We start from the raw sequence: 23,502 nt of genomic DNA on the forward strand, positions 1-23,502 counted from the left end.
GGCTGCAATGATGGGCTCAAGTATAGCAGGGATTGTGGGGCTGGCGTGGGATCAGGCAGTGTTTGTTCTGCTGTGCATGGGGTCTCTATGTGTCGGAAACGACTCGACGGCACTTAACAACAACAACAATGGCTGATATTTCAGAAGTAGGATGCCAGGCCTTTCTTCTGAGGTACCTCTGGGTGGACTAAAACCAAAACTTTTCAGTTAGTGGCAGAGCAAATGAACTGCTTGTACCATCAAGGTGTGGAAAAAGTCCAGCCAAATAAAAGACAGGCATATCAGCTGAACATTTACATTAGGTAGATACACTCCTTAGAGAGATCAATCATGGGAGAATAGAAGGGCTGTGTACACACATGGAGACAGCTCAAGGGGAAGGAGTGCATGGGAGGAAAGGGCACAGGGAAATGGTAACTATGGGGAGGAAGTGGGAGGGGAGCTGTTGCATTGTGGAAAATTATGGTCAATGTCATGAGACAAAGTGTATGTGAGCTGCTGTATGGGAAATGAATATTCTGTGTAAACTTTGTAACCCAAATCACAATAAAAAATTTAAAAAAAAAAAGGATTTGGAAAAAGTTAAAACTGGATTATTTCTCATATTGCACAGCCAGATAAATTCTAAATGGATCACGATGTAAATGCAAAAAATAAAATCCATTCAAGTATTACAAGAAAGAATGGGTAGATTTTCTCATAACTGGGAGAAAAACGTTCCTAATTATGACTCAAAGCCTAGAAATAATAAGGGAAAAGACTGACACATTAAAAACTAAACTCTTCTGCATGGCAAAAAAATAACAATTATTTTTCCAAAGATAAATGTTAAATTGGGAATTACTATTTCCAAATCATGAAACAGGTAAAAGGCCAAAATCTTCAATCTCCAAAGAGCTCCTAAAGATGGAGAAGATAAAGACCAATAACCTGATACTTACAGAAATACTGGCAAAAGATATGGACAGTTCACAATAAAAGAGAAGAAAATTAAAAAGGACATTTAAAACTCAGTGAGCTTGTTATCATTGTTATTTTGGAACTATTTCTATTTATCATAGAATAAAACAAGTATTTTTGCTAATGTAAGGAACCACTCAAGAGAACAGATACAAAGGAAAATCAAAGATGTTACAAAGGAAAATCAAGGATGTAATGCCCTGCGATCTTTAAAACTGGAAATAACAATATGAACTCCAGATTCACCTTCCCTTTGATACACATTTCCTAGCTTTGCAAGGAGCCCAGAAGTAGTGACAATCCAGTGTCAACAATACTCCTAGTCTCCAGAGGGTTTATTAAGCCCTCAGTAAAGGCGACCAGTGCTCCTTGGAAAAATTTCATGCCTACCACAGGCAGTACACAGGATAAGCCCAGACATCAAGTCTTGAGGGTAAGGATTCTATCCCCAATTACTAGGTCAAGGCAAGAACTTTCCTCTGAGTAAAGATACAACAGTTGGAGCAAAAACAACAAACAGGAACTATAATGGACTGAAATGTATTAAATATAAGAAAATTCATAATTTTCTACTGATACCAAGAAAAAAAAAAAAAAAAAAAAACTCCAACAAGGGTCCCTCTGGAGGTTGCTGGGCACAAACTCTTTATATCAAAATGGATTCATGAAAAGAACAGGATCAAGAAATACCCCGCTTTTACTATTTTTGTTTGGTATGTACCGTCGAGTCGGACCCGACTCATAGCGACCCCTCCTTGGGTTTCCAAGGCAGTATCACTATGGAAGTAGATTGCCCAACCTTCCTTCTGAGGAGTGGCTGGGGGGTTTAACTGCCAGCCTTTACTATAGTGACTTGTATTTTAGCATAACCAAATAATTGATGAAAACTCTTTTATTGAAGAATCAAAAGTAATAAAAGAGTAACACGAAAATAAAAAAATTAAGAAATTAGAAAATTACTGGATCAAGGCAATGATTATCAATGACTTCCAAAACTATGAGATAAAATGTTGCTAGGCACAAACACTACCAGCCCCAATCATGTATACAGCCCCCAGAGCTGAAACCTGACAATACGCACCACTTAGAAAATACTCTTGTCAGAAAAACCAATCCTGTATCTAGTTAGGCCTTGATCCTTACAAAAAAACTGGGGCATAGAGCAAAACGTTAAATACAATCTCAGAGATACCTGTATAATCAAATAAATGACATTAAAGAAAGGAAAGAGGAACTATTCTCCATTAAAGGAGCTCAGTCAACATATGTGTTTGATCTGTGAAGATCCTGATACAAAACAACCATTTGTGAAATGCCACTTTTGCCATGTTGCAGAAAATGGAACACTGCTGCATATAGGATAAGAAATTACTGCTACCATTGCTGGGTGTTATACAGTAAGTCCCCAGGGTTACAAATGTACATACATTTTAACAAGATGTATATATACACATGAATGACCGGGGGTTGGGGGGATTGGGGGTGGGGATCACGCTAAAATGGAGATTCTGATTAGTACATGTGGGGTGGAAAAGCAAATTCTCAGCAGGGAGTCAAACCAGAATGAACCAGCTTGAAGCCCTGCTTTGATACAACTGAATCAACCCATTATCTTACCGTGAACAAACTAAAGTTGCAGTTTGACAGCCTGCAGCTTTTCCCATTAAATAGTGGGATCCGTTTCCCACCCCTGAACCTAGGTTAGCCTTATGACTTGACCACAGAATGTGGTGGAAGTGCGCATGAGTCCTGGAGCCTGGGTCCAGAAGATCTAGGGACTTTTTTCTCATTTCCTCAGAATACCATCCAAGCTGTGATAGTTATGTGTCAACTTGGCTGGGTCTGGTTTTGAGTGGCTGGGCAGCTGGATGTAGTTATTGCCCATGATGAGACTGGTAATCAACTGCATGGTGGAATCTGCTGTGAGCAGCTGAGTAGCTGCCAAAGGGATGTGGTCTGTTTCCAGTATATAAGAAGACACTTTGAGAAGGGTCTTCAGCTTCTTGAAACATTTCGATCCTGCACTCAGCTGAGTTATCAGTGAGTGGCTTGCCATGCTACCTGCTGACCTTGGGACTATTTCTGGACTTGAACTAGTGGCCTGCTGGGTTGCTTATCTTTGGACTGTGCCATTTTACTTATCAACCTTGAGTTTGTCAGCCTCAGCAGCCAGTAGCTGGCTGAGTTGAGAGACACCTTTAGCTTCAGTGGGCTGGGACAAGAGGCAGAGCTGAAGCCCAAGGTCAAGGGACCTTTACACAGCTGCCAGAGCTGGCACTCTGAACTCAGACTTCTAGCCTTCTAAATTGTAAGAGAATAAATGCCTGTTTGTTAAACTCATACATTTGTAGAATTATCTGTTAGAGTGATACTAGAAAACCAAAACAAAGCCCTTCACTTACAGAGGCTAGTGTGGCATACTAGAGGAGAGGAGACCCATGGGAAAAAAAGGTGCCATGGCCAATGGCCAGAAGTGACTGCCAATCACATGAGGGAGGCTGCTGGACCTCACACAAACCAACCATCACCACTGGCTGAGTGATCCCACCTTATCTTTTTCTTTTACTGTATGTAGTGAAGTATCTTGGGCTATCCTCTGTCTCAACTAATATGTAAAACAGTAAAACTATAGAGGATGTTTGTGAACATTAAATAATACACATAAAAATTGAGAAAATTTCTGGCACATGGCTTGTTTTACAATATCTCGAATAAAAGGTGCCGCCCGTATTTTACCGTGAACAATCTTCAGGATAACGCTGTCCTACTGCTTCTTGGAGTTGGGCATTGAGAAAGGACACATTCTGCCAGGTTTCCTTTTCTCTTATTTTATCAAAAATTGATGTATAGAAGTCATACATGGTATCTCCACCTTCCATTAAGAAAAAATTTCTCATGGCCTGCAAGTACTCTACCAACCTGAATGGGGAGAAAATAAACAACAAAAAGATCTAAAGTTCAAAAGACAGGATTCTTAATCAATACCAGATTTTGTACACTACCATTTCAAGTGAAACAGGTTTACATTCTACATTTACTAAAGTTAGAAATATTAATACATCCAAAATTCTATTTTAAAATAATAAAAATAGTATATGTTCTACTTTAATAATCAGAAATAAATGTTACCTTTCTACAACATTGCAGAAAACTTTGCAAAGTCACAAAAGTGTAATGAAAAAAAAATTTCATCCAAATCCGACCATCCATGGTAAATTTCCACTACTAATATTTAGGGTATTTCTTTCAGCTTTTTTTCCTATGCATTTTTAAAAAGTATAGTTGCTACCACATTATATCTTGTTTTTTAAACTTTAGGCACGTTTTATGTAATTCACTCTTTATAAACCTCACTTGTACTAATTTTATAAGGTCCATCATACAGATATACCATAATTTAAAGAACTAGTCATCCATCACTAACCACTTAAATAATGTCACATTTATAGCATACAGTAAACTCTGTTATGGGCATTTTTGTGGAATAAGCTTTCCTGTGTTTCTTTTGGGGTAGATTCTAAGGAACAAACAAAGAAATTAAATATCAGAACACAGTTAAACAAATCCACTTGAAATAAAATGATTTTCTTGAAAGAAAATTGTTTACTGCATATTCCATTTCCTATTCTAATAAAAACTAACTCGAAATATAGATTTTTAAATAATTTCATCAACCATTCTTAAAATACAATAAACTACTATTTCTTTAACAAATTTACTCTTCTTTACCTGTAATCTTTTTTTAGAGTATGCATGAGATTTCCACAGCAATCTAGATATTGTTTATCAATATGTGGGTAGAGGCAAGATCTCAGCGTTAATTCGAAAGTCTGGCATGTCACAGATTCTGATGATCTATCCACACAGATATCACCACCAGCAAACTTATCATGAAAGTCACTTTGTTCCAAATACAACCTTTAAGATAAAATTGTGAATCTTCTTTTCATGAGATACTATCAACAGAACCCAAAGTTAAAAAGCAAACATATCGCTTTGAGGACTAAGGTGAACCTGTTCCAAGCCACAGTATTTTCAATAGACTTAGATGCATATGAAAGCTAGACAATGAATAGAAAAGACCACAGAAGAAATGATGCATTTAAATTGTGGTGATGGCAAAAAATTCTAAAAGTACCATGCACTGCTAGAAGAACCAATGAATTTGGCTTGAAGTATAGCTGGAAGGCTCCTTAGAAGGAAGAATGGGCAGACTCCGTCTCTCATACTTTGGTCATGCTGTCAGAAGGGACCAGTCCCCAGAGAAGGATGTCATGCTAGGGAAAGTAGAGGGTCAGCAAGAAAGGGGAAGACCCTCAACAAGATGGAATGACACAGTGGCTGTGATAATGGGCTCAAGCATGGCAACAACTATGAGGATGGTGCAGGACCATGCAGTGTTTCTTTCTGTTGCACACAGGATCACTAAGGGTCTAAATCAACAGCACTTAACAATAACAAACACTGTACAAGTTTCCACCATTTCAATTGTCAAGAAATTTACAATTATGCATAACCTTGCAAAGTTAATAGCCAGCAAAGGGTCATGAACATCATCCAGTTCAAGGTGTCTTTCCGCAATGGACTGCATCTTAATTAGGCACTCTTCGGTTGTCTGTTGCTCAGTAAGGATACGTGGAGGGTAATCTTCTCCATGCCGAAGACGAGATTGCAAAGATTCCAAAAAAAGGTTATACAGACTTTTTCTATCTGCATCTGAAATATAAAGAAAAATACAATGAAAACTAAGTTGTGGCAAATAATATTAAGAAACATTAAATAATTTCACTGGCAAGTTTTCCTTTGGCATATAAAGGTCTATCTGTTTCTTTACCTAGACTATACATTTTTATATTCTGTTTAACAAAGTTCATATTAATATCAAAAAGTGTAACCTGATTGTTTTTCTGAATGGAGTAACACCCTACATAAGAGTATTGAAAGTTACCACAATGTTGTTGTTGTTAGCTGCCGTACATAGCATTATAACACTAGTAGGAGTCATCATAATTTCATTGGGAACAAATGCTTCTCACAGTGGTCCTGGAAAGGTCATTTGATCATTCAATAAAAACAGAAACAATCCTTCTTTAAAGGCGATATAATGAAGCAAAAAAAATTAGTGTAACATTAAAGTGACTTACAAACAAAGTCATATGTATGTCATTAAAACTTTTAAAATCAGTTAATAAAATGTTATTGCTTAAATTACATCAACAAATATCAGAAAACATATTAAGATTTTCTCCAAATTTGTGATCAAATCTGAACTACTCATCAACAAATTCGTATCTGTCATTTAGTGGTCCTCAAGACCTAAATGCAGGAGAATTCTTTTTTAAACGATCAAACTTAGGAAATCAAGGGTAAGTGAAATACAGGCAGTCCTCAGGTTATGAACATCTAAGTCCAACTTATGAGTCCAACTTACGGACAACTCCTACTTGCCCTTTAATGGTATGTAATATTGCTCTCACTTTAAAATGACTGAACCAAAACTTACTGGCAACAAACTCTTCATCACAGTCATCTTTACTTGCTGCATGTACAGTTTTTAAATCACTGAAAAGGCTTCCAGCTTTTTCTTGCACTTAAGTAATGCTAAATAAGAACCCTATACACCTATTTCAACTTACCGACAAATCTGACTTAAAGATAGTTACAAAAGATCTTGTTTGTAACCTGGGAACCGCCTGCACATGTAAAACTTATTATCACTGGCTTCTCAGATAGTTTCCAATGAAAACAAATCCTTTTTTCAATCAAGAGCAGCATCACCTAATTTGACCATAGTGATGATTTCCATTAATATAACAGGCTTTGAGAATTTCAAAAGTATAATGATTACATACTCAGGATGACAAGAGTAAATAGAGTAGTCATCAAGATGATGAGGTTAGATACATGAGGAAAGGACATGCTACCTCTTGCCACTGCCTGGCACCTGGAGCTCTCCACACACTGAAGATTCTTCAGTAGCTGCATCGACTTGCCAGCCATTATGATCTGCTTCAGAACAGGTTTGAGGAAGGATACCATGGTGTGCTGCCTGCTGGAAGGTCCCTGGTCACTACCAGAACTTGCACTAGCGTTATCACTCATTTTTTCTTCATTTTCGGACTTTTCTGACACACTGTACAATGTGTAAGTTGCATACCAAAAGTCTCTATGATTTACTGGAACATTTTTGTTTCTACAGAGATTCAAAAGAATTTTGAATTTAAACTTTTTGTTCTTAAAAAAAAAACCCAAAAGCAGTAATAATATTCTAGTTTAGGCATGTTTTACAGACATTCCAAAACACAGTAATATCAGATATCAGTGAGACAAACCATTTATTATTGGAAAAATATATGCTACTGTTGTTAGCTGTTGTCAGCTTGGGCCCCAACTCATGTAGAAATGCCTCTGCTGAATCTATCCTTGGTCTGGAGAATATGGCTGCTCACTGAGCCCCATCTGATCCTCTCAGGTGTCTGTGTTTATCTGTAACCTGGTGTATGGTGTTAATGGTAATGCAGTATTGTGGATACACTGGTTGGTATTAGCATCTGTTGTCTACCTCTTATGTGTACAATTCGGTGTCCTTTCATTTCCTAATGTCATCAAGGTGGTCACAAACCCTTTCCGTATATCCCTCCCCTTACTCACATCAGTGTGTGAGCCCCAGTGAGCCCAAAATTAACCCCTCTCCTTCCTTCCCTATCCTGGTAACCTATAAAGTGAGTTCCCTTTCCCAAGCAAACCCTTCTTTATCTTTCTATACTAATGGGCTCATAAAGTACTTGTCTTTCTGCAACTGACTTATTTCACTCAGCATAATGTCCTCCAGGTTCACCCATGTTGTGAGATGATTGGCGTATCCCTCACTGTTCTTAATGTAGATAGTATTCCATTGTATGCATGTACCATAATTTGGTTATCCACTCATCTGTTGATGGGCATGTAGGTTGTTTCCATCTCTTTGCTTTAGTGAATTGTGCTGCGATGAACACAGGTGTACATATGTCTGTTCGTGCACTATCTCTCACCTCTTTAGGATATATTCCTAGTCATGGAATTGCTGGGTCAAATGGTACCTCTATTTTCAGTTTTTTAAAGAAATGCCATTCCGTATGTCACAATGGCTATACCATTTTACGATCCAACCAGCAGTGCACAAGAGTTCCAATCTCTCAACAACCCCACCAGCATTTGTTATTTTCTGACTGGTTGAAATTTGCTATTATTGCTGGTGTGAGATGTTATCTCATTGTTGTTTTGATTTGCATGTCTCTTATGATTAATGATCATGACCAATTTCTCATGTGTTTGTTGGCTGCCTATGTATCTTCTTTAGTGAACTGTCTGTTCAAGTCTTTTGCCCATTTGTGAGTTGGATTATTCGTCCTTTTGGTATTGAGGTGATGAAGTTTTCTATAGATTTTGGAGGTAAGTCTTTTATCAGACAGGCAACTATTTTCTCCCAATATATAGGTTCTCTTTTTATCCTTTTGACGAAGTCTTTCGATCCACATAAGAATTTAATTTTTAAAAGGCCCCAGTCATCTAGCTTCTCTTGTACCTTGTGCACATTCTGGGTTATGCTTGATAGTCTATTTATGCCATAAATTAGGGCTCCCAGATTTGCCCCTATTTTATTTTTGATGAATTTTATAGTTTTGGGTTTTACATTTAAATCTTTAATCCAGCTTGAGTTTGTTTTTGTGTATGGAGTGAGGTATGGGTCCTGTTTCACTTTTCTGCAGGTGGATATCCAGTTTTGCCAGCACTACTTGTTAAAGAGGCTGTCTCCTCCCCATTTAATGGGTTTTGGACCTTTGTCAAAGATCAGCTGTCCATAGATTGGTGGGTCTGGATCTGGACTTTCAATTCTGTTTATTGGTCTATCTGTCCATCATTGTACCAATACTATGCTGTTTTGACTACTACGGTTATATAGTAGTTCTTGAGGTCCGGGAGTGTGAGACCTCCCACTTTGTTCTTCTTCTTCAGAAGTGCCCTGCTTATCCAAGGTCTCTTTCCTTTCCATATGTAGTAATTGGTTTTTCCATGTCCTTAAAAAATATTGTTAGAACCTGGATTGGGATTGCATTAAATGTGTAGATTGCTTTAGATAGTATTGAGATTTTCACAATGTTTAGTCTACCTATCCATGAACAAGGTAGGTTCTTCCATTTATATAGTGCCCTTGTTGTCTCTTGTAGCAGTGTGTTTTATAGTTTTCTTTGTATAGGTCTTCTGTGTCTCTGGTGAGGTTTATTCCTAGATATTTTATCATTTTCCTAGCTATAGGAAATGGTATTGTTTCCCTTATTTCTTTATCAGAGGGCTTTTTTTTGGTGTAGAGAAATCCAGCTGATTTTTGTATGTTGACCTTGTATCCTGCCACTTTGCTGAACCTCTCTATTAGTTCCAGTAGTTTTTTTATTGAGTCCCTTGGGTTTTCTATGTACAGGATCATATCATCCACAAATAGAGATAGTTTTAGTTGCTCTTTGCCAATTTGTCTGCCTTTTATTTCTCTTTCTTGCCTTATTGCCCTGGCCAGGACTTCCAATACAATGTTAAACAGAAGTGGTGACAGAGGGCATAGCTGTCTGGTTCCAGAGGAAAAGGTATTTTTAATTATCTGGTAACCTAAAGTTTCCTATTAAAATGCAAAAAACAAAACAAAACAAAAGAAATCCCAAAAACTTGCTATGGTGACAACACAGCTCTGTCATTTGAATTGCTCTCAGTGGTATATGCAACTAATCAAAGCACATGATTTCTATGTGAGAAAAAACACATAAAACTAGCACCAGTGGACTTCTTCCTACACTATATGTAGTTCTGAACCTTACCTCTGGATGATGAACTCCTTTGCACAGTCAAAAAGGTGCCCGTGTACTATCCACTCATCCACAGTCTGCAGGTAAGGCCGTACTGTTTCTACCCAGAGGAAGAACAGAAGGGAGACCTGCAGATGAGAGTGTGGATAGTTAACTTTAGGGGACTTCTCTGTCACTAGATAAAATGATGTTTAAATATTTCTGAAACTCCTTTTCAAAAGTGACCTAGATTCTACTTTTTTGAAACAAAGTAAGAAACTAATGGTCTAATACTATACATTATAAAATCCTATTTAAAAATTCACCTAAATCTGGGATGACAATATTGTTTCAACTTCATACCAGGACTCTCTTAAGAATGTAAATTACACAGGGACAACAGTCATAAACTAGGGCAGTCCAGGTAAACTGGGATATGTTTCCTGTCTAAATATTACTATGAGCAAATTGTTTATTATGAATGGAAAAACTCTGCTATAGTTTCCAGTTGGAATAAAAACTGTAACAACTTCTTTATTTTAAACTGCAATATCAAACTAGTTTAACAAAAAGTTATACCAACACACTTGTACTAAAAAATGTTCTCAAACATGCAATTTTCAAGATGACAGTCTCTAGTTAGATTTGTATTTTTAAGAAAGGGTTACTGCAAATATTAATATAAGTCATGTAGGTGTTTTTCATGTGTTACTTTCCTTTGCATCATCCTTCTAGTGATCTTGGCAATTTGAGCTGCAAAACCAATTTCCTACAGCCTTCTGTTTGGGAGGGTGCTCACACAGGGTCCCTGTGTAGATGAACTCTGATAAACTCTAACTCTGAAGCCAATTTTAAATCTTTGAACAACTTTCTGACACACTGACTTAAGTATCCTTTGTACAAAGAAGTATGACAGGCTACTCCTTTGTACTCCTTTGTACTCCTTTGACTACACAGAATGGAGTCACACATTTTAGATTAGACAGTGGTCCCACATACAGTTTGCTCTGAGGCTTCTCCAACACTGTCATATTCAAGAATGGCTTTGTACAGTGTGTTGAGTAGATGAGATGCCCGAACAACATTTCGTGTGTCAGGTGGAACTTCAGCTACTCCAGTGCTAAATACTTTGTGCAGAACCTTGAGCTGAGCCAGTCGAGGTGATAATCTGTCCACCACTATAGAAAGAGTTACTGTAGTATCTGCAAATATTAATAAATCAAACTCAATAGCAAGGAAAAATACATGCATTTGAAATTTGATATAAATGCTAAGCTGTTTATGAAAACATACATGATAAACTAGAGGGTAGTGGGTTTTAATCTCATATTACAAATGTCCCTAATGAAAAAAGAAATCCTGAAAGTCAAGGTGAAACAAGTAATTCAGCAGAAAAGTAATGTATAAAAGAACTGACAGTTCACAATAAAGGAAATACAAATGATTCTTAAATGCATAAAAACATAAATAAAATAATAATACATAAATAATAAATAAAATGCAAATTGAAATTACACTGGGTAAAACACAAACAAACTCCACTTGGCTACCATTCTAGTTAGGGAAGGTGGGGGAGGGTATGACTACAAAGGGGCAGCATGAGCAAATTCCTCTGTGGTGATGGCACAGTTCTGTATCTTGAATACAGAGGTGATCATGCAACCTTACATGTGATGAAATGTCACAGAAGTATACACCAAGAAATACTGTTCCTCCTCAAAAAAGCAAAATACAACAACAGGTACCCATACATACTGGTGAAATCCAAGCAAGGTCTATAGTCTAGCTGATGTGTTGGGCCAATATCAATTTCCTAGTTTTGACAATAGACTATAATTACATGTCACCAATTGTGGAGCTGTATGATGAGAACATGGGATCATTCTGTATTATTTTTGCAGTAGTTGAAAATAAAAATTCAAAGGGGAAAAGTACAGATAGAGAAGACCAAAAAGTTTGATAACATACTGGTGGTGAGAGTATGTGGAAACAGGCAGTCATATACATTGCTGGCAAGAGTGTACATTTAAATAAATATGTACCCTCCTGGAGAGTGACGTATCAATATCTATCAAAATCATAAATGCACATATTCTTTGATCCAACTATTTTATTTTTAAGAATTTATCTTATAGGTAACCTGACTGCCTATGTGTACAACTACTTAATAAGTAATTACTTGGTAAGTGGTTATCATCACAGCACTGTTGGCAATAGCAAAAAATTCAGAAACAATCTAGATGTCCATTTCAAGAAGAGATTAGTCTATGATACATCCATATAATGAAACACTAACATCAGTAAAAAAAGGATGAAGAGGCTAATTATTTCTTTGTATAGTATAATCTTCAAAATATAAATTAGAAAGCAATTTGAGGAGAATAGTTCATACATTACTAGGTATGTATGCATTATGTATATGCATTTACTAGAAGGATGCACAACAAACTTATTACCTCGAGGAAGGGAGACTGAATAGCTGGGGAAATGGAACAGAAGAATAATTTCCACTGTAACTTCTCTTGTATTTTTTGATTTTTAGAGATATAAATGGTTTACCAAATAAATTTACAATAGTAATAAATAATGTGTGCATTTACTTATTTGCCATGTAACTTTTAAATATTTTATCAGTTAATAACTTAAATGGCATGCAGAGTTGTGTGTCTTATGAGAAAAAGTAAAGAACATTTAAATACCATTATTGATGATATACTTCTCAATTTCCGTAAGTTCCTCTTTGAAACTAATGAAGTATTTGTACAGGGCCCACATGAAAGCCTGGTAGGTCCTAAAGGGAGCTTCAGTAGACTTCTTAGGAATGGAACTATTTTCAGGTAATATATGGTCAGAACTGTGCCTCATGACTTCATCGATGAACTCCTGGAGTCGAAACACAACCTGGCCATATGCTGCTATTTGTTCTAGCACTGATCGTAAACAGTTCTATAATATAAGCAAACCGTTATTATGTAAAATCAACCCTCTACAAACAAGCAAACTCATTTCCCTCTAACTTTACAATATTTCCCTTGTGACTTGTTGTATGCTTAGCAAAACAAAGTAGTAAAAAGATTAAAATTCAGTTTTATATTCAAAGTAAAAAGAGAAGGCATTAGTTGACACAGAATATGGATATGGAGTTTATACTTTTTTTAAGCACACATAAGGTTATAGTACCATAATAAAAAGAAATTACAGTGTACAGTTTTCTGATGATTTCAGTATCTTAAAAATTTATTAGCCTTTCTCAGTATAAAATGCCAGAAATAAAAACAAAAATATGCAAATCAAAACTCAGTATGAACTTTATAAACAAAATTAAAGAATTCTAAAGAATGTATAGATCCACAATTTAGCTTTTTCAATTTTAAATACACTTAATAGTTAATTTTAAAATCATAGAACATTTTAAAATTATATTACCATGCTTTACACATATTTAATTTTCTAATTACAATAAATTCAAATAACTTACATGTGTCAAATGAGTTAGTACAATGTTCTTTCTCACAGTTATCTTCCCATCTATTAACTGAAATATAAAGAGCTTTTTTACCCCAGAAAGTAACCTGAAATGACATAGAAAGATAAATATACTTTTAAGGCTGGAAAAATATTCATTATAGTATTGTCTAAGAAATTTTAATAAGAGATCCAGAATTTAGGGCAAAAAAGAATACACAATTCCAAAGGTTAGATACTAAGAAAATGGAAGACATCTTTGTTATCTGATTTTTCTTAAGCTTCAAGATATTTTAATATCCAGGAGAGAAAATGCACTGCCATCGATTCAGAGCTGACTCATAGTGACCCCTCCTTGGGTTCCGAGGCTGTATCACTACGGAAATAGTTTGCCCAACCTTCCTTCCAAGGAGTGGCCAATGGGTTTGAACCACCAGACTGGTTAGCAGTCAGATGCCTTAGGCACTACGCTACCAGAGCTGGGGACGGATCCAAAAAAAAAATCTGAAAGCATATCCATCTACAAACTTGATAACCCTAACAGATCTTTCAATTTTAGGGAATATCAATAGTAGGTCTTATGGCAGAAAGCAGTAAAATCTAGAAAACTCAAAAGTAACAATACCACGTGTTACATTTTTTCATTTTTCATGTGAATATAATCTAAATTCTCGGAGATGTTTCAGGTTCAGGATAATACTCTATTAAAACTAATAAGCAGCAATCTAGAAACATGCTATAAACTCAGATATTTAAAATGTGGTTTAATTTAATTAAATTGCATATTATTTAATATTATTTAATATGGAAAGGTGTATCAAAATCTCACAATCTCCATGGTCAAATATGGACATCTGGGTTTCCTGATTCTGCCAGTCCAAGTTTAAGTGCCTAATAGGAACTGCTTTGGTTTCATACCTAACAGTCTATTTCTAGTTTCAATGTGAAAACCCCTGAACACTTCTCTTTTAAAAAATGATACTTTGTATCTCATAAATAAAGTCTTCTACACTGTTAATTAGATTAAGAGGTCTTACCATAGGGTTTCCCGAATAACCTGAGTCTCTGTAACAAAAATTCTGTCATCTGGAACATGTAATGAATCACTACTATGCAAGTGTTGATCCCTATTAGAGAATGAATATTAAAGGTAACATAAATATTTCAAAATAAGTAAAAACATGTCTCAAAAAATATATGCAACTTCCTGGTAACTTACCCAGTAATTAATTAGCAAATAATCAAAATAAATATATATCCTCCCATATTCATTTCCACAAGTAAATTGAACTATTCTCAGAGAAGCACTTCTAGAACAATTTCAATTGCTTTATTTATTGCTGAGGCAAACGTTTTAAAACTGTTTTTTAGAAAACAGTAACTGTAATTTTGTAGTAAAGGCAATAAAACAAACCAAATACGATTTAATATACACCAATCCATTTTGAAAATAACACAAAAATCTAAAATGCAAACTCTAATTCTATAATAATTTCATTTTTAAAATAATTAATAGTTTTGAACTGTGTTTAATTAGAATTGCTAAATAACACCACCAAAAAAAAAAAAAAAAAAAAACCTGGCAAGTTTATATTTCAGGAAAGTATTTAGTGATTTAAATCACAAATCAAAGTTTCTACTGTCATACGTTAAATGAAAAATTTAGCTTCTTACCAGACAGTACCTAAATTGGAATGCAAATGTAAACTATGAGAAAACCGTAAGGGCCTGGCTGTCCAGTACTGAAGGACCACATGTTCTTCTAGCCAGTTTCGGCCATCTGTCTCATCTACAGGAAGGAAATTTAATAAAATATTTAAGTTTGTAATAGTTGATTCTTGGTCAACTTTGCCACAATGTCTAGACTATAGCTTCATTCAAATATGTAACTGAAAATGACTTAGAAAAATAACAACTATCTAACAACATTTATATATTCATTTGTTTAAAATCATACATATATTGAGGCATGCATACAATATTTAACTGTTGGCTAAAAAGTAAAAAGTATTGTTTAATTTTAAAATGACTCCATGAACAAAAAGATGCAAACAGTAAGAATAGTCCAATACCATTAAAGAAATTGAAATGGTAATCAAAGGCATTCCTCAACCACCCCAAAGCTTTAGGACTGGCACTAAACTTTCAAGGATTAGAGAATCTGTATCAAATACAGGTTATTTCAGAAAACAGAAAAAGGAAAGTTGCCTAACATTCTATGAGGCTCAGATAATATAAAACCAGACAAAGGCATGATAAAAAAAAAAAAAGGGAATTCACTGAATTATAAAGATGAAAAATCCTAAATTAAAAAATAGCCAACTAAATCAAATCTTATAATGTAATAAAACAAAAAAACCCACAATATGTTAATGGGAAGATGAAAAACTCAGAAGAGGATGAGAATGATTGCACAACTCAAATGTGATCAATGTCACTGAAATGTACATGTATAAACTGTTTAATGTGTGTGTTTTGCTGTATATTCTCAATAACAACCCTCCCCCCAAAATTATATATATATAAAATAACATAATGATCAAATAGGTATATCCCAGGAATTCAAGGATGATTGAATATCAGAAAATCTATCAGTGTAGTAATAAAACCCAAACCAAACCCATCTGCTATAGAGTCAATTTCTAAGTAGAACTGCCCCATCGTTCTACCATAGTGCAGCTGCTAGGTTTGAACTGGTGACTGTTTAGTTAGCAGCTAAGTGCTTAAACAATGCACCAGCAGCAGGTCTCCTTACTGTAATATTAAAGGAAAAAGAAAAGGATTATCTCATAAATGTAGAATAGCATGGTATAAGTTCAACATTTATTTATAATTAAGGATTCCCAGAGAAACAGAAATAGAAGAAAATTATCTTTCCATTTTAAGGAATATCAATATCAATATCAAATCTATTCCCCAAAAAGCACTTCAGGTACAATTTCTTTCAGGAATTTCATGTCAACCCCTTCAGGATGAGACTAAGTCAGGACACGTACTCTAACTGCCACTGATTACACAGCCCAGACTAGCATAGTGCCTAAGGCATTTGACTACTAACCAGTAAGCTGGCAGTTCAAACCCACCAGCCACTCCTCGGACAGAAGGTTGGGCAATCTACTTCTGTAGTGATACTGCCTCAGAAACCCAAGGAGGGGTTGCTATGAGTCGTGTTCAACTCATCAGCAGTGAGTTTGTTTTTTTTGGTTTATGTTATGAAGAAAACATAAAAATTGGTAGGAAGAGATAAAATGGTCAATATTTACAGTTGATATTGCTCATCTATATTAAGAAACCCAATAGAATCAACAAAATATTATAAATTAATATGAGAGCTCAGCAAAGATGCTAGAAATAAGACAAACTTACAAACTTATAAAAACCATAGTGTTTCCCTACAGCAGCAATAACAAAAAAGGTTCCATTTACAATAACAAAACTATAAAATAATTAGAAATTTAAAAATGAATACTTAAAATCTTTATAATTTCCAAGACCTAGTAACACATAAAAAATGAGAAGAAATGTAAATATTATCATAGTAAAGATATCAATTCCTCCCAAGTTAACTGTATTTTTATGCAAATAATGCCTATAATCAGTTTTTGTGCCAAATGCACCCTCATTCCTCAATTATTTTTGTAAGTATGCAGTTGTTGTTGTTGTGTGCCGTCAAGTCGACCCAACTCATAGCGACTCCTCCTTGGGTTTCTGAGTCGATATCACTACAGAAGTAGATTGCCCAACCTTCATTCCAAGGAGTGGCTGGTGGGTTTGAACCACCAGCTTTCTGGTTAGTCAAGTGCCTTAGGCACTACGCTACCAGACCTCCCCTAAGTATGCTACGCTATGTTTTTCACATGTTGTTGTATAAAAACATGTTGCAACATGAAAAAAATAATTAGCTTAGAGTGCTTACAAAAATACCTTATGGGGGACATATATGGTTGGGGGGCAAAAAAAAAAAGGAACAGGTGTGTAATTTGTGTAAAAATATGGTATATATTTGTAAATTACAGGTGAATTTTTAAAAAGAAAATTATGATACTGCTTCTAAAATGCACATGGATTGCTGTTGTTAAAGCTGATTTTAACAAGATCCCAGGTGATTCCTATGTATATTGGGACGTAAGTTTACCTGGGAATCTGAGGATCTTGTTAAAATACAGATTCTGACTCAGTATATGTGGGATCACTGTCGTCAAGTCAGATCCAACTCATAGCAACCCCTCCTTGGGTTTCTGAGGCAGTATCACTATGGAAGTAGATTGCCCAACCTTCCTTCCAAGGAGTGGCTGGTGGGTTTGAACTGTCAGCCTTCTGGTTAGCAGTCAAGTGCCTTAGGCGCTATGCCACCAGAGCTCGTCAGCAGGAGGAATGAAATAGTTTGAAGCCCTGATTTGACATATATGATAAAGGCTGAATCACAAGTAATGTGGAAAGAATAGACTACTCACTAGATGTTTTTAGGAAAAGTGAGACATGAGAGAAAAACAAGCTGTATACGTTCATTTCATATACAAAAGTAGACCTGCTGTTCACAAATAACCTAAATGTAAAAGATAAAAAAGCAAACAGAAGAAAAATACAAGGGAATATCTTTGTACGGAAAAACTTCAAGAATTAAACACTAAAGTATAATAAAATCACAGTTGAAGAATTCCATGAAAAATGTTAACAGGTGACTGACTAGGAGAAGATAATTGCAATGTCTAAAACCTAGCAGTTAATATATAAATATATAAAGAACTCTTAGGGGTGGGAGCATGCAGGCAGGATATGAAACTCTGCTCATAAGAAAACTGAGCACTGACATCTATGAGAAATTCACAGAAGGGGCAAGCCCAAGTGATGAAGTCTCCAAAATCACTAGTTGTCAGACAAATGCAAATTAAACAAATTAAAAGAACAATGGCCACAATCAGAAGGGCATTATTTTATCAAGTACTGATGAGACTGAGCCATGCCCACCCCCCTTCCCCACGTAAGGATTTTTAACACAGAGGAACTCTTGCTTAGACCCATAATGGACACACAGGAGGATGTGGCTCACAGTACTGGATACAGCAGAAGGGCAGTGTAGGTACCTCAGAGGCTATCAACCAGGGGACGGATAACAGAAATATGGTAGTTGCAAGCTGCAGAATACTATACAGCAGTGTTCTGGTTACCTATTGCCACTCTGAGAAGAAATATACCACAAATGGGATGTCTTAAACAAACAGGAGTTTATTCTTACAATTTGGAGGCTTTAAGTCTAAGTTCAAAGTGCCAAGCTCTAGGAGCTGGGTGAATGTCCCTCAGCCTTGGGCTTCAGCTCTGCCTCCAGCTCCCAGCCCACTGAAGCTAGAGGCTTTTCTTCACTCAGACAGCTGCTGGCTGCTGAGGCTGCCAAGCCCAAGGTTGACAAGTAACAAGGGACAGTCCCAATATTACCAAATCACATGGCAAGCCATTAATCCAAGTCCATTGTAAGTCTCAAGGTCAGCAGAGCATGGCAGGCTGCTGAACAATGACCCGGCTATCTGCTGGGTTCAAGATGCCATAAGCTAGAGACCATTCCCAAGGCTTCTCCTTATATACAGGAAGCAGACCAAATTCCAAAGGCAACTACTCAGCTGCTTGTGGTAGATCCCACCATGGAGTTGATTGCCAGTCTCATCATAGGGAATAACTACCACCAGCTGCCCAGCCACTCAACCAGGCCCAGCCAAGTTGACACACAAACATAACTACCACAAGCTGTTAGAAGCAAGAGAAGAGATGGACATACAGCAACATAGATGGATTTTGAAAAACAGAGTTGAATGAAAAAAGTAATAGAACAAAACTTAAACAAAAAAAACAGTTGTTGTTGAGTTGATCACAACTCATGGTGACCCCTTACGTGTCAGAGTAGAACTGTATTCCATAGGGCTTTCAATGGCTGTGATATTTAGGAAAGAGATCTCCAGGCCTTTCTTCAGAGGTGCCTCTAAATGGATTTGAACTGTTAACTTTTCTGTTAGTAGCCAAATGCTCAATGTGCCACCCAGCAACTCAAACAGAACTTATACATAGCACAGTACCAGTTTTATGTAATTTAAAAACGCATAATACACTAATCAACACAATATATTTTATAAGAATTCAGCAGATCTGAGAATGGTATCAAACACAGTAAAACAGGTGACTGTGACTAGGCTCACAGAGAAAAGGAAATAGGAATGGAAATCTGAAATAGCAGAAGAGAATAAATAAACAAAAGACTCTGCACAGACTAATGATGGGAATGTGCTCTGATCATGATGGATTCCACACTCTGTCTTGGAAGTCCAATTCAAGAATTTAAAACAATGGCAAGAAAAAAAAAAAAAAAACTATTTTATGCCCAATTTAACAAGGTCCAGTTGTGGTGAGTGAGGCCTAGATGCTAATTTCTCCCATCCTGTGGCTATGAGGAAACCACTCCAACTCAGTCTTTGTTTCCTTATCTAGAATATGAAAAAGCAGGATTAGATGACATATTCCCTAAGGTTGCTTCCAGCTCTTTCTAGATTCTACCAATTCATAATTCTTCACTAAAAACTAAAAAGCAGACAATCCAATTAAATTATACAGATCTTTTCCTTTTATTTAAGGACCTCTGGTGGCACAGCGCCTAAGGCATTTGCTAACCAGAAAGTTGGCAGTTCAAACTCACAAGCTACTCTGCGGAAGAAATATGGGGCAGTCTGATTCTATAAAGATTTACCGCCTTTGAAATCCAGTGGGGGTCAATATGTGTTGGAACTCGCTCAGTGGTAGTGAGTTTGGTTTTTCCTTTCATTTAGTTACTAACCTTGGCAAGGTATCTAGGTGGTACAAACAGTTAACTTGCTTGGCTGGTAACGTAAAGGTTGGTTACTCAAGTGTACTTAGAGGCACCTCGGAAGAAAGGCCTGGTGATCTACTTAAAAAATTAGCCACTGAAAACCCTATAGAACTTAGTTTACTCTGACACACATTAAGCTACCATGAGTTGGAGTTGACTCAATGGCAAGTGGTTAACTTCAGTAAAGTAAATCCTCCATTAAAATATAAAATATAAATATAAATTAAGATTAACAGAAAATTCTCAGAATTATTTAAGAACAAAATTGTACCCTAAATCTCTATTCAACATAAATTCTACAGCACTCTGTCTTAGGCACTAGAGTAAAAAGATTTATAAATGGTCACCATGAGTCAAAAATCAACTCAATGGCAGCTAACAACAACAATGGTCTAAAAAGATTTATTTTATAAGGGTGGCCAAAAAAACCCCACCAAACCTGTGCCATCAAACTGATTCAACTCATAGTGTGCCTATCAGACAGAGTAGAAGTGCCTCATAGAGTTTCCAAGGCTATAACTTTTATAGAAGCAGACTGCCGTATCTTTCTCCCATGGGGCAGCTGGTGGGTTCATAACACCAACCTTTCAATTAGCAGCCTAACACTTAAGCCATAGTGCCACAAAGTCAATCAATACAATGAATTACATGGAACTGATTCTCAAAACCTGCTTTCCTTCTAGGAAATATTTCTACTATAAAATCTCAACATCAAAAAACACAGAATACCTTTCCAGCTCACACAAGGCCCTGGTATTCTTTTTTGATCTTGTTCTTCTAATGGTGTCCTGTCCACCTGAATCCCAGAGTCCTCTCTGCTTAAAGGCTGTTGATCATCTTCGCCTTCACTTTCTTCAGACCAATTCTGATTAAAACAAAACAAAATGCAGCTTATCTTTAGAGAATATAAAAATTTGAGGTACTTAGGGAAAAGATTAAGAAAATTTCACAAGAAAAGCAAAAACAATACCAAATGGAATTTTATTCTAAATGTCTTGAATGTATCTATTATATGAATGAATGATTTTTGGTGGCAAAAATCCTAAGATTTATAGCTCCTTACAGGATCTTTGTATTCACACCACTTTCTAGTACTAATAACTTGGTGCAAAATCTTAATAAATCTTCCATAATTACTTTTCTGTTGTTGTTGTTGTTGTTATATGCCGTCGAGTCGGACCTGACTCATAGCGACCCCTCCTTGGGTTTCTGAGGCAGTGTCACTACGGAAGTAGATTGCCCCATCTTCCTTCTGATGAGTGGCTGGTGGGGTTGAACCGCCAGCCTTCTGGTTAGCAGTCAAGTGCCTTAGGCACTAAGGTACCAGAGCTCCTAATTACTTCTCTAGTTTAGTGAAAAGTATTCTTGTTTTAGCTAAGTTGCTCTGTTGTTGTTATGTGCCTGTCCACGGAATTAGACTGCCCCATCTTCCTTCCGAGGAGTGGCTGGTGGATTTGAACCGCCAGCCTTCTGCTTAGCAGTCAAGTGCCTTAGCCACTATGCTACCAGAGCTCTAAGGCCAGAAGAACCCACAAGAATCAGCTATATCAAAACATATTTTCTGTATCTCACTTGGCATGTATTTATATTTTGAATAACAAAACTACTGTCACTTACTGGTGTGTCTACACTTGGAACAAAGTCAATTTCTTCACCTTCCATCAAGTATTTTCCCCAGTCAAAATTATCTTTCTTTTCTAAAATGTAAAAGAAAAACCTATCAGCTTCATCATAAATCTCTCTGAAAAATGCCAGGACTATAAAAAAAGTCTAACAAAACTCAAAATGTACTTAGAAAATGAAAGCTCAAAAATACCAGAACACTTAAACTGCTAGTCTAATACACTTTGCATCTAAATTTTTATATCTTCAAAAATTTTTTTTCTTATAATTGCACATAGTTTAACTTACAAAATCAAAACATACATTTAAAATGAAATTCTGCTTCTCTGAAAGTCATAATTATATACACCAAAGTAACAGAAATATTTTAGCTGCACTGACATCTACAACCTTGTATAAAAATCTCAGTGTCTGATAATTAAGCAATAAAATAAATTTCTCCTTTATTTTTAATACTTTAAGCTATTTGGTAACATACCTACTTCTTTATCTCTTGGTGTTTCCACATAATTGCTATTTGAAGGGGAATCAGAAAGACACAGAAGAAGTGATAGTATGGAATAATGTGCATCTGTCTTAAAACAAAAAATACAGAACACGAATTACTGATGTTGGTAAGTGCTTTCCAGTTTGAGTAAAGAAAAGATGCCCCACACATTTCTGTCTTTAACTTTTTTCTGATTTGAGAACATATAAATTATACCTAAATAAATGTTAATGTGTACAATTTTTTTTTAATAGCAAATGTACACATGAGTCTCACAAAGCCATCTGAAGGCTTGAATTCTATATTTCTAACAAGTAAAAGACTGGATGAGACTTTTATTCCCCTGAGAAAACTGAATGTCTTTGGAGGATAACATTAATATTTAAAAGTGATTATTCTCAAGTGACAATATGCATTATGAACTTGAAAAATGTTCACATATATTGCCTATAATCTTTACAGAAGCAGATTGCTACGCTTTTTCTTCTGCTGAATGGGTTTAAATCGCTACCCTTTAGATTAGCATGGGAATGCAAACCATTTGCACTACTCTGAGAAGAGATAAAAAATAAGAGACAGTTTGTGAGAGGAAGAATTCAAATTTGGTTTGAATCATACTGAATTTGAAGGATTATTGACATACTGAGATGGTGATGTCTAGCCAATTGAATTCATGGATTTAAATTAGGAAAGAAAATGTGTTACACAAAAGACTTAGACTTAAAAAGCATTCACACATTGGTAATGTTTGAACCAGAATTGTGGAGAGAGACAAAAGAAAATAATCATACAAATTCAAAGAATGTATGTGCTAAGTCAGTACATAGGAACCACAGTGAGGTGACTCGTTGTTGTTATGTGCCGTCAAGTTGGACCCAACTCATAGTGACCCCTCCTTGGGTTTCCAAGGCAGTATCACTATGGAAGTAGATTGACCCCATCTTCCTTCCGAGGAGTGGCTGGTGGGTTTGAACCACCAGCTGTGACTCATTAAAACCAGATAAATAAGGTTGGCATTAGAAATTTACAATAGAGCAACATAAAATACATCTGAGAAGAGTTATTTCAAAAATCTCAAAACAACTGAATGGTTATTAAAAATATTCCCTACTCTAAGAACAATCATGGCCCAAAATATGGCCCAATCGACCACAGTAGCAGGGGACATCAAGCTCAATTGGCGTAACATACTATATAAAACATTGTTCCACCTCCTACTTTGGCAAGTAGCGACTGGGATCTTAAAAGCTAGCAAGCTGCCATCTAGATGCAATGATGGGTCTCTCCTCGTCCAGAGCAAAGAA

At 36.1% G+C, this 23,502-nt stretch overlaps 1 protein-coding gene across 1 annotated transcript in view; it reads right to left on the reverse strand.

Moving 5' to 3' along the window:
* The window catches only part of TUBGCP5 (tubulin gamma complex associated protein 5), a 221,300-nt gene that overhangs the window by 83,528 nt on the left and 114,270 nt on the right, over positions 1-23,502 (reverse strand). The window contains exons 4-16 of the mRNA XM_007956739.2: positions 22,190-22,286; positions 21,706-21,785; positions 20,818-20,953; positions 14,913-15,027; positions 14,276-14,365; positions 13,252-13,345; positions 12,473-12,719; positions 10,773-10,975; positions 9,807-9,922; positions 6,885-7,153; positions 5,478-5,676; positions 4,690-4,878; positions 3,697-3,879 (exon numbers count right to left, since the gene is read on the reverse strand). Of these exons, the coding sequence (XP_007954930.1) occupies positions 3,697-3,879; positions 4,690-4,878; positions 5,478-5,676; positions 6,885-7,153; positions 9,807-9,922; positions 10,773-10,975; positions 12,473-12,719; positions 13,252-13,345; positions 14,276-14,365; positions 14,913-15,027; positions 20,818-20,953; positions 21,706-21,785; positions 22,190-22,286 (2,018 nt within the window). The remainder of the gene's footprint in view (positions 1-3,696; positions 3,880-4,689; positions 4,879-5,477; positions 5,677-6,884; positions 7,154-9,806; positions 9,923-10,772; positions 10,976-12,472; positions 12,720-13,251; positions 13,346-14,275; positions 14,366-14,912; positions 15,028-20,817; positions 20,954-21,705; positions 21,786-22,189; positions 22,287-23,502) is intronic.

The sequence above is a fragment of the Orycteropus afer genome, unplaced genomic scaffold (assembly GCF_000298275.1).
Source record: "Orycteropus afer afer isolate SDZICR_OR568_19922 unplaced genomic scaffold, OryAfe1.0 scaffold00656, whole genome shotgun sequence".
NCBI classification, from domain to species: Eukaryota; Metazoa; Chordata; class Mammalia; order Tubulidentata; family Orycteropodidae; genus Orycteropus; species Orycteropus afer.